The sequence below is a fragment of the Rhinoraja longicauda genome, chromosome 9 (genome assembly GCF_053455715.1).
Source record: "Rhinoraja longicauda isolate Sanriku21f chromosome 9, sRhiLon1.1, whole genome shotgun sequence".
NCBI classification, from domain to species: domain Eukaryota; kingdom Metazoa; phylum Chordata; class Chondrichthyes; order Rajiformes; family Arhynchobatidae; genus Rhinoraja; species Rhinoraja longicauda.
Window position 1 is genome coordinate 6918343 of NC_135961.1, and position 12376 is coordinate 6930718.

Sequence of the window (12376 nt, forward strand, 5' to 3'; positions counted from 1 at the left end):
AAACATGCATTAGATAAAGATGGCTGCAATACAGGCCTGGCAGAGCATCACCAGAGAGGACAACCAGCAACTGGTGATGTCCATGAATCGCAGACTTCAAGCAGTCATTGCACGCAAAGGATATGCAACAAAATACTAAACATGACTACTTTCATTTACATGACATTGCTGTGTCCCAAACATTATGGTGCCCTGAAATGGGGGGGGGGACTATGTATAAACACTTCTGTAATTTCTACATGGTGAAACCAAAATGAATAAAAAATTGCCTTTATTAAAATCTGACAATGTGCACTTTAACCACATATGATTTTTCTATTACAAATCTCAAATTGTGGAGTACAGAGGCAAATAAATAAATGATGGGTCTTTGTCCCAAACATTATGGAGGGCACTGTTTTGTAAATAGAGAGCAAGGTATCATGGGAACCATGCGTAGGAGGCATAAATTTGAAGATTAGGCTATTAGTGACATCATTTGAGGCATATGGCATGGATACAGGCTCTTCAGACCAACTTGCCCGCGCTGACCAAGCTGCCCTATCTACACTAGTCCCACCTACCTGCATTTGGCCCAAATCCTTCTAAATGGTTTCTGTCCATGTACCTGTCCAAATGTATTTTAAATATTGTGATCGTACTTGCTTTATGTACCTCCTCAGGCAGTTAATTCCATATATCCATCACTCTTTGTGTGAAAAGGTTGCTCCTCAGGTTCCTACTAAATCTTTCCCCTCTCACCTTAAACCTTTGTCCTCTGGTTCTTGATTCCCCTACTCTGGGTAAAAAACCCTGTTCATTTACACTATTTATATCCCTTATATACCTCTATAAGATCACCCCTCATGCACATGCACTCCAAGGAATAAACTGCTAGCCTGCTCAAACTCTTCCTATAGCTCAGGCCCTCATGTCCTAGCAACATCTTCGTAAATCTTCTGTCGCCCTTTCCAGCTTAATGACAACTTTCCTATAACAGAGTGACCAAAACTGAATACAATAGTCCAAATGTGGCCTCCCCAGTGGCTTGTATAACTGTAACATGACATCACAACTACTATACTCAATACTCTGACTGATGAAGGCAAATGTGCCTAAAGCATTCTTGATCACTCTATCCACCTGTGACACCACTTTCAAGGAACTATGTGCCTGCACCCCTAGATCCCTCTGCTCTACAACACTCCCCAGAGCCCTGCCTCACTTTGAGGTCCTGCCCTGGTTTGACTTCCCAAAATGTAACACTATGCACCTTTCTGTATTTAACTCCATTAACCATTCCTCAGCCCACCTGTCCAACTATTCAAGACCTTGCTGCAATTTTTGATAAGCATCCTCGCTATGTAAGATCCCACCCACTTTCGTGTCATCTTACTACAGACTTACTAATCATGCCTTGTAGATTCTCATTCAAATCGGTGATATAAACCCCAAACAGAAATGGTCCAGCACCTATCCTTGTGAAACACCACTCATCACAGGCCTCCAGTCCGAAAAACAACCTTCCACCATCACTCTCTGCTTCCTTCCATGAAGCCAATTTTTTATCCAGTCAGCTAGCTCTCATTGGACCCTATGCGATCAGAGCAGCTTACCATGTGGAACCAGGAGAAATATTGCACCATTCAACTGGCCGTCTCTATCGCATTGAAACAAGAAACAAAAAGCACAAGAATCACACACAACAGGCTGCACAACAGGTGCAACCCCCTGTACCTTTATCTCCTAAATTCCTCTCCTCGGACTCCTCATCGAAGAAAAAATCATTCACACATTAATTTCCTCCCGCCTAGACTACAACTCCCTATACATTGGGATCAGCCAATCATCCCTGTCCTGCCTGCAATTGGTCCAAAACGCCGCAGCGAGACTCCTGACGGGTACCCATATAAGGGACCACATCACCTCGATTCTGGCCTCTCTCCACTGGCTCCCAGTACGGTACAGAATCAACTTCAAGCTCCTCCTATTCACTTACAAAGCCCTAAACGGGCTCCCCCCCCCCCCCCATATATCAAAAATCTTCTAACCCACCACTCTATCAGGTCCCTCAGGTCGGCCGACTTGGGGCTACTGACTATCCCGCGGTCTAGGCTTAAGCTCAGGGGTGACCGTGCTTTTGCGGTTGCAGCTCCAAGACTGGAACAGCATCCCTCTCCCCATCAGAACTGCCCCCTCCATCGACTCCTTTAAGTCCAGGCTCAAAAACCTATTTCTACTCCCTAGCATTTGAGGCCCTCTGAGGGGGCGCTGTGAACTGTTTATGTATGTGCTGTTATGTTTGTGTGCCATTGTATGTTCGTTTCTTAGTACCTGAACTGATGTACAGCACTTTGGTCAATGTGGGTTGTTTTTAAATGTGCTATACAAATAAAATTGACTTGACTTGACTCGACTCTTGAGCCAATTATATCTTCATTTATATCTGACCTGATTGCAGTCCTGCTACACTGGGCTTGGTGCAGCTAATATCGTGTTGAATTGAAATTTGATATTCTAGCTGCCACCTATGCTCCTTAAAGAGTTATAGGTTCATTTGTGATTAGTTTGAGTTGAGTTCATTGGCTGGAACTTTAGTTATTTCTTTCTAAATTCTGTCCACAAACCAGAGTGCAGTGAGCTGAGAATCGCAGTACAGAAACAAACCTTTGATTGATCATGTCCATGGCACCCATGTATATTCATTTGTTGTCTTATTTAGTCCCCTTCTTAGCTCCTTTTCTTCTTTAGCCTTTGTCCATCCATCTGTCAATTTTTAAAAAATGCTACTCCCGGCTTTGTCCCTCTCCCACCTCTGTTCTATCTTTCTCTCCCCCACTACCATCAGTATGAAGAATGGTCCCAACCCAAAACATCCCTTATCCATGTTTTCCACAGATGCTGCCTGACCTGCTGAGTTACTCTTCTTCTTCTTCTTCTTCTTGCGTTTGAGGCAGCAGAAATTATGTAACGCCCTCCAGGCGCTGTAGCCATTGCAATGTGCTGTTGTCAAGGGCCGTGAGGTCTACCCCTCCACCAGGGGGACGGAGGACAGTGCAGTCGAACATGACGTGCTGTGCTGTTTGCTGGTCTGCTCCACACACGCAGGCTGCTGATGGACGCAACCCCCAACGATGCATGTTGGCATTGAACCGGCCGACCCCTGTGCGGAGCACACTTTATGTTCTACTAACACTTTAACACTAACACTTTATGTTCTACTAGTAATCCTGTCTCCCCGCACTTGGCTCATGCCTCTATGCCTTAGCAATTCAAGTGCTTATTAACTGCTGGATGAGTCTCTGCTTCCACCACCCTCCAAGGCAGTGCATTTGAGATTTTAACCTCTGTCCTGTCTCTCCTCACAACTGAAATATTCCATCCCAGGCAACACCCGGATGAATCTCATGTGCACCCTCCACTGTGCAATTATATTCTTACTATAATATGGTGAACAGAACTGCACTCCATCTGTGGTCTAACTAATATTTCACTTGGTACTACAACCTTCTTGCTCGTCTACTGCCTGGCTAACAAAGTCAAGTATCCTTTGTGACTTTTTAACCACCTTATCCACCTGTGCAGTTAGCTTCAGTTTTGTGCACTTGCACAGCAAATTTTGTCTCTTCTTCAATACTCCCCAAGCCCTACCATTTACTGGGTGTGTCTTATTCTTATCCATCCTTCCAAAATGCATTGCCTCATTTATCAGGATTAGATTGCATCAGTCATTGCTCTTCCCAGTTATCAACTCGTCTAATATCCTTTGCCAGGAACAAAAAAGTGCTGGAGTAACTCAGCAGATCAGGCAGCATTCCCAGAGGACATGGGTAGTCAATGTTTTGGGTCGGGATCCTTCTTCAGACTAATTGTAGTGGGGGAGGGAAAGCTGGAAAAGAGGAGGGGCCAGGACAAAGCATGGTGTAACTGATTGTCCTATACAGGTGAGGGGGGTTCTTGATTGTCAGATGGGTGGACAAAGGCTAGAGATTAAAAGGGTGACAAAAGGGGACTAAAGGAGACAAAACAGACATCAGGACATCCTTAAAAGGATTTTAAGGAGAGAAAAGGTTTGAAAGAGCAGTGAAATATAAAGCGTGAGGACGGATATGGGTGAAAGGGGAGTGGGATAGTAGAAATATTTACATTTACTATTCACTCTCCTATGTTCACAACCAAGTTGTTAATGTATATTACAAACAGGAAGGGTCTTAGTACCAAACCCTATGGTATACCAGTGGTCAAAAGCTTCCAATCACAAAACAATCTACCACCATCACCCTCTGTCCCCTATTATCAAGCTAGTTGTGGATCCAACTTGCCCTAGATCTCAGGGGGTCTTTCCTTGTGGAGCAGTGTTGCCTATGGGACCTTGTCAAATGCCTTACTAAAGTCCTTGTAGACAACATCAACAGCATCACATCATTAATACACTCTACCTATTTGAAAAATTCCATTGACCCTGTCAGAAAAGATTTCCCCCTTATGAAGCAAGCTGACTTTCTTTGCTTGAACTCTTCCTTTGCAAATGCAGATTAATTCTACCCCACAACATTTTTTCCAATAATTTCCCAATCAATGTTTTTAGATTCACTGACCTGCAGTTACCTGGCTTATTGATGCTGCCCTTCTTGAATAAATATACCATATTTAATCTGCCAGTGAGAAACATGTAGACAGACATATTATTAGCAGCTATGACTGAGGGTGAACAGTTTGTGCAACTTGAGCAGCAGTTGAGAGATGGAATTTTACAACATATTTAATTACAGCAACCACATGTTTCATTAACTATCTTGCAGCACCTATCCATGTAGCAAAAGCAACATGTGTATTATGTTAGATTTCAGATTTCGCCTTCAATATTCTGGAAAATTATTGTGAATGGGTTCTGAAAATGTATTATCTCTGGCATCTGATGTATTCTACTTCTATTCCCAGTTAATGTAAAAATTAAGGTATTAAGTAATAGGAGCAGAATTAGGCTACTCAGCCCATCAAGTCTACTCTGCCATTCAATCATGGCTGATCTATCTCTCCCTCCTAACACCTTTCTCCCGCCTTCTCCCCATAACCCCTGACACCCATACTAATCAAGAATCTATATATCTCTGCCTTAAAAATATCAATTGACATGGTCTCCACAGGCTTCTGTGGCAAAGAATTCCACAGATTCACCACCCTCTGACTAAAGAAATTCTTCCTCATTTCCTTCGTAAAGAAACAACCTTTAATTCTGAGGTTATGACCTCTAGTCCTAGACTCTCCCACTAGTGTTTCATAGTAATCAAATATAGATTATTCCTCCAGTCGTTCAATCTTTAATGTTTCTTACAACTACCCATGGATTTGCCTGGTAGTTATTACTGAAATCCCTTAAAGGATTATTTTTTTTCATAGTCGCAAATACATCCACACTTATTATATGTGCAATACCATGCCATCTGCATTTATGTTCCTTGTTTTAGTTTTTAACATCAATTATTATTAACAATAGTAATACTGTAAAACTAGATACTGTATCTTCAAATGCATTAATTTGAAACCACTAAATAAATCTGAAAACTTAAGTTATTCCAATGAAGGAAATGTTGATTTATTTTGGATTTTTTAAGTTAAAGGATTTCACTTGCCTCCCAAGAAAGATTTGGCTCGTACCAGAAGCAATGCTCTTGGTGCCCTGCACAAGGGGCCTTTCGTCATGCGTGAGCCTACAACGAATCTTACAAATCCAGTAGAGTAAGATATAATTTCCTATTGCCTCACTCCCTTCTGTGTGTCATAGATTAAACCAGAAACAAAAGCAAAATGCTAGAAGAATTCAACAGGTTAATCAATATCTCTGAAGGCAAAAGGGTGTAAGTTGACATTTTGGGTCAAGACACTGCATCAGGATTTAAACCTGAACTTGCTGTAGCTGTCAACAAATTTCAGCACACTAAACATTTATCTAAAAGACATAAATGAACTGGCTTGGATTTAATTGGTACAGAAGAAGATTCATTTGAGTGTTGAAAATCAAAAAAGCTGCAAATGCTAGAAATTCAAAAGAAAAACGGAATACTGGAAATAGTAGATCATGCCACACCTGTGGAAAGAGAAACCAGGTTATGTTTAAGGTTGAAAACCCTTCAATAGAACTTGAAAAGAGAAAAATAGAGGAAGAACTAGGTCGAAGTGATAAATGAAGTTTGTTGTTTTGCAGAGGGAGGCACATAAAACTGGAGTAACTTATCGCATTTAGTGTTTACAATCTCTGCATTAGAAAACCAAATGCACATTGAGGGATTGCTTTGTGGAGCACCAGTGTTCTGTCCTCAGGGATAACCCAGAGCTTCCTGTTACCTGCCCCTTTTAAATTCTCCATCTTGCTCCTATTCTGACCTTTTAGACAATAGACAATAGACAATAGGTGCAGGAGTAGGCCATTCAGCCCTTCGAGCCAGCACCGCCATTCAATGCGATCATGGCTGATCACTCTCAATCAGTACCCCGTTCCTGTCTTCTCCCCATACCCCCTCACTCCGCTATCCTTAAGAGCTCTATCCAGCTCTCTCTTGAAAGCATCCAACGAACTGGCCTCCACTGCCTTCTGAGGCAGAGAATTCCACACCTTCACCACCCTCTGACTGAAAAAGTTCTTCCTCATCTCCGTTCTAAATGGCCTACCCCTTATTCTCAAACTGTGGCCCCTTGTTCTGGACTCCCCCAACATTGGGAACATGTTATCTGCCTCTAATGTGTCCAATCCCCTAATTATCTTATATGTTTCAATAAGATCTGTGACCTCCTGTACTATTTAAACAAGGCCTAATGCGAGCTTGAGGAACAGCACCTCATCTTCTTTCTGGGCACGATGGAGCCTTCTGGACTCGGTGTTAAATTCTACACCTTTGGGTCACTTCATTTTTCTCTGTATGAGTCATCCATGTGTGAGATTGGTTCAGCTGCTTTTATTTTTATTTATTTTTTCCCCCCCTGGCAGTGTAGGAAATGCCCAGCCTGAATTGCCAGGCACATCTCCCAGCTCTACCTTTCACAACTCTGACATTCCTATGTCCATATTTTCTCTCTTGCTGCCCCCATTCATTTATTGACCAGATAACATTATTTGCAACTTACCCCATGGTCACCTGGTCTTGCCCTTTCAGAGATATCTACCCACTCTATCAACCCCCACCCTCCCCGCAGCTTAACCCAGTTCTGACAAAGGATCTTTCAACTGAATCGTTAACTCTGTTTCTCTTCCTACGGATATTGGCCTGGCATGATATTTCCAGTGTTTTCTGTTTTTATTTTCATTAAAGTATTTGCAGTTTCCTTTATAGTTGGATTGTTTACAGTCCTTTATAGGACTATATACTCTATAGGACTATAACTATAACTCCTTTATAATTGGATCGCGGTCATCATTGTTTGTTCCCTGGGTCTGTTGTATATATTTCATCTTTCTATGATCTTTTGTGAAAAAATATTAAAGATAGATGACATTCATGACCTCTATTGCATTTTGTCCCAGACTATCAACTATTTCATTATAAATCTTGATTGCAGGAATTCTGACTGCACTTCACCAACATTTTCTTCCAGGAACATTTAAGTCATAGCAATCTATCCCAGCTGAGTTACACTCGACTACATGAAATGGAAATATTTGTCATTAAAAGTGCAAAATTAATCTAGTTTCTGTACTGTTTATTGAATTTTCTCTTCCCCCCAGATGGAAGGGCATAATATTTTTGCCAATCTAACAGGGGATGATTATGAGAATTTGCTCGAGATTATTCGGAAGGCCATTATTGCCACTGATCTTGCTCTATATTTTGGAAACCGAAAACAGTTAAGTGACCTAATGCAAGCAGGAGCATTGAACATCAATAATCAAGTGCACAGGTAAATGTTTTCTATATTCAAACAAAAATCCTTGGGTATTGCTTCATTATGAAAGCAAATCTCCATAACGTGACAGTTGAGATAATACAGACTAACGGTAAGATTTGAGGATTCTTCTCTGGTTGCAGGTGTGATGCCAGAGGACTTGAAGGCTACTAACATGGTACCACTAAATTAGAAAGGGTGACCTAAGATAGACAAAGTATTTATAGACCAACCAACCTAACATCGGTGGTGGACAATTCGTTGAAAAGGAATTGGCAAAATAAATCATTATTTAGAAAGACACCAATAAATTTAAGACAGTCGCCGTGGGTTTGTTATGGGAAGGTCGAATTTCACTTATTTAATTACATCATTGTTTTTGGAGAGAGTCAATGAGATTAATGCATTTGCTATGATCTGACACAAGGTGGATTTCCACAAAGCTTAATTTGATCAACTAAATCAGCAAAGAAGAAACCCCACAATAACCAAAGGATTGATCCCACAGAGGCAGAAAGTAAAAATCGATGTTTAAGAGGTAAAAAAGTAATAATCGATGGGAGTTTTGGTGACTGGAAGCCTATATATAGTATTCAGTGTGAGGTCCCATGCTTTACACTGATGATTTAAACTCAAGTATAAATAGATTTCCAGACTAATGAAAATATGGAAGACCACAGGAAGAAATCAAGGGAGCAGTGAGGTGGGTGGAGAAATGACAGAAGCAATTCAAACCAGCAAAGTTAAAGGTAAGGTATTGTGGGATAAGAAACAAGGCAAAGGATCCTAAAACATGTGGAACAGGGTAGAAATCTTGGTTTGCACATCCATGAATGACTGATGGTAGCAAGACAAGCACACGGGATGTTTTCTTGTATTGTGCAAGGCATGGGCGGTAGTAGTGGGGGAAGGGTGATAAAGGGAGCATCAGGGTTGGTATAGGTAGGAACAATGCAAAACATGTTCATTTATAGCTGGAACATTGTAATAGTATATCAGAGGATGTAGAGGAAATTTGCAAGGATATTACCAGGCTTGACAAAGTCAATAATGGATAAAGTATGGCTAGGTTTAGGTTCAACAGTTCTTTTTCAGTTGGCCTGAACATCAGGGGCAAAATAGATTCCTCCTTTAGAACAGCTAACAATGGCCTGTTTCCTTTATCATCATTGCTTCTTTTGCATATCTTTCATTCATTTGTTCTATATCTCTCTACATCACCGTCTATATCTCTCGTTTCCCTTCCCCTGACTCTAGTCTGAAGAAGGGTCTCGGCCCGAAATGTCACCCATTCCTTCTCTCCATAGATGCTGCCTGTCCTGTTGAGTTACTCCAGCATTTTGTGTCTATCCGGTTTAAACCAGCATCTTCAGTTCCTTCCTACACATTCCTCCTTTGGAAATTTGTTTCATTCAATTCCCTTGTTTGTTTTGAAAGATCATAATGGTGAAGGGGGGGAGGGAAGAAGATAAAATTACAAGGTTGAACTTGGTCAGTAAATGGTACTGTGCAAAAAAATTTAAATCAAAAATAGTTCTTAAAGGAAAGATAACTTTGTGGCATCGAACAAGTAATCAACACACTTATTTTATTAATCTTATTTGTACTTTGTAAAATGTTGTTTTTTTCTCCAACAGGGACAAGGTAATTGGTCTAATGATGACAGCTTGTGATCTCTGCTCCGTCACCAAGTTATGGCCAGTTACCAGGACAACAACCAATGATATATATTCTGAATTCTGGGGAGAGGTATTTGCCTAATCTGATTTACTAGCACTATGAAGACATCAGCTAGATCCTGCCAGAGTACACTGAAATTGAGATAGGTGTAATGCCTCTATATCTTACTCGTGATTCATTCATGGAACTCGTGTAACATACAGATAATTACCATAAAAAACAGTTGATGCCTCCAGATTAGTAAGACGTGGCCAGCAAAGAGCTCCATGGCAAAGCCCTCTCCTGATGCCCCATTCGCACTTGCATCTGTGCTATCTGGATTTGCTTGTCAGAATGCCAGTGCCTCCAGTGTGATGCCATTCTTTCAATACACCAGATATCAATAATGGGCCTGAATGTCCAACTTGCCATTCAACGGCACTTGAGTTTGTGGTGATGGCCACACGACTCACTCCCCATCCACCCTGTTGAATTTCTCCGTGCCCCCCTTCAGTGAATCCCATGCTGCACTGGTGTATGGTATATTCATTGGTGTATGTGACCAGCCCTCGCATGTACTGATGACACCAATATAAAAGACCCAGAATTCTTCAACTTTACGGGCAACACCTAATATCTAGAATCTTTTTTTTTATTGAGGACTGTGGGAATAAAATTATAATACGAGTTGAGTGAACTTTAATTGATAGGGGTTTTAGAACCTAAGCCATATCCAGGGTGGATAAAATCAAATGATTAAGATATTTTGTACAATTTCCGCAATTGTTACAAAGAAATAGTAATGACCAGCACAAGAAATGTCAGCGATCAAGAGCACTTGGCACATGCTTCTTCTGTGCAAATCTGTTGAATTGTCAGAAGCTGCAGCTCCTTGAGGAAAGATCCAATTTAGTTTGAAAATTCTGTGCACCCCAGGTAAAATCAGCCAGAACATCAATGTCTATGTGCTGCCCATTCCCCCCATTGTTGTTGAAGTAAAGCATTACAGTACATCCCACCAGCACGCAGCCAGTTCTAGATTAAGGTTAGAAATTGTGCTTGGGTTTTGACTGGAGAAGTCTACGCTGAGTTATTGAAAAACCATTTGCCAAAATTCCCAATTTCTACTGTGCTCTAGAAACTTCCCCAGGTTTTTTGCTGGTGCTACTGTCAGCAATTTGGTCAAATTTGATGATTCAAACATCAGACATCAGATTTTTGGGGACCATTGCCACATAATTCAAAATTCTTTGGGATGTGTCTTTAAGACTCGGTATCAATTTATACAAGTCCAATCATATGAGCACCAATGGAGCAAATACTACTTAAACTAACTGCAAAACTCCATTAATATTGTTTGAAATCAATATAGATAATCAATTTCTCAGCGGTAATGTTTTGCTAAGTGTTAGTAATTTACAGACTGTTTATTTCATGTGACTCAATACTCAATTAGATTTTAAAGGGATTTTATCGACTCCTCAGATGAGTAACAGCACCATTCAGTGTGGTCCAAAGCCAAACAAACTAGAAATGTCCATGTTTAATTCTCAGTCCATCATTCTTCAGACCTAGCACCAGAAAAACTGATATGATTGCACTTAGCATTCGTGGGCTTGAGGAATGAAGAATCAGCCTGAGCACTTCACTTTAATTGCTATTTAATACCAGGAATTTTCAGCAAGGAGATTACGGGGTGAACCATGTAAGTGTAGTTCCTGGGCTTTGATATATGTGGAACACCAGAGACCTGGAAAAAAAATAGTAACCTAGAAGTGTAACAATCCAATGATTGAAATTCAAGACTCTTCGTGGCAGCTGTGGAATTTAAATGCAGTTAATAACATGAGATTGTTTTGAAAGAAATAAAGCATTAGGTGACCATGAACCTACTGGATTTTCCTTTTTAAAAAAAACCATTTGCTTTGCCCTTTTGAGATATCAGCTACCCTTACCTGCTATACTGGCCTATATGCGATTCCAGACCTGGTGACAACTCGTTGCTCCTCCCTGACAGGGCAGGCCAACTCCACAAAGCTCTTCAGGCATGCCAGCACAGCTACCATTTCCCCCCCCAGTTGTTGTGTCCAGGCACCTCAAGCCTCTCAAGCTGCTGCTGTATCTCTGTCATCTCTGGACATCCGAGGGGATTTACTGTGAATAGGAGAGAGTGAGTGAGTCAGTGTGTGGAGAGAGCTGGGCAGCACTTGATACAAATGACTTTTGCTGAATTAGTATTAGTGGGCCAGTGTTGCAGAATATTAGAATTCCGGGATCTTGACTTGGCTTACAGTCTGGAGGACCTGCATTGACTGCATTTGAGGATGAAGTGGCTGTGAGATCAGGGTTGGAATGGAGCCAAAGTATATGTGGAGAGCAGATCCACATAGTCATGCAGAGGGCATTCAAAGAGAATGATACAGAAACATGACACATTTTGCGATTACCTCAAGTAGCTGCGACAGGTTCTGACACTAATAAAACCCCTGAAAGTAGTTATGATACTGATGGTTAAGGCATCAGTAGATGTGAAAGAAGTTGGGCAACATGCTAATAGACGGACACTGAAACAGAAAGTTGAATAGCATAAAGCCAAGGCACACCATCATTCTTGCCTGGGACCAGATTAATAGTACCATCGATTCCCTATGTGCAAGCTTTAATGACACATTTCAGAATGTTGTTGGCAAGGACGCGAGGATGAGAACACAAAGTGTACAGTTGGAAAACAGCAGGAATGAACACAGTACCGTGAGCAGTACTTTTGACTTAGAACTGGAAATGTTTGCATTCTGAAGCCACAAGCAAGGAAAACTGACGACTTGGTCTGGTGCAAACGAGCAGAGGATGAGAAAAGAAA

General features: G+C 41.2%; 1 protein-coding gene across 9 annotated transcripts in view; it reads left to right on the forward strand.

Annotated features, from left to right (window-relative positions):
• Positions 1–12376, forward strand: part of pde10a (phosphodiesterase 10A) — a 354529-nt gene that overhangs the window by 313844 nt on the left and 28309 nt on the right. For 8 of the 9 annotated variants that reach the window (XM_078405762.1, XM_078405766.1, XM_078405765.1 and 5 more), the window contains 2 exons: positions 7700–7872; positions 9495–9606. In XM_078405762.1, coding sequence (XP_078261888.1) covers positions 7700–7872; positions 9495–9606 — 285 coding nt within the window. The remainder of the gene's footprint in view (positions 1–7699; positions 7873–9494; positions 9607–12376) is intronic. The other variant, XM_078405764.1, reaches the window with a different exon arrangement.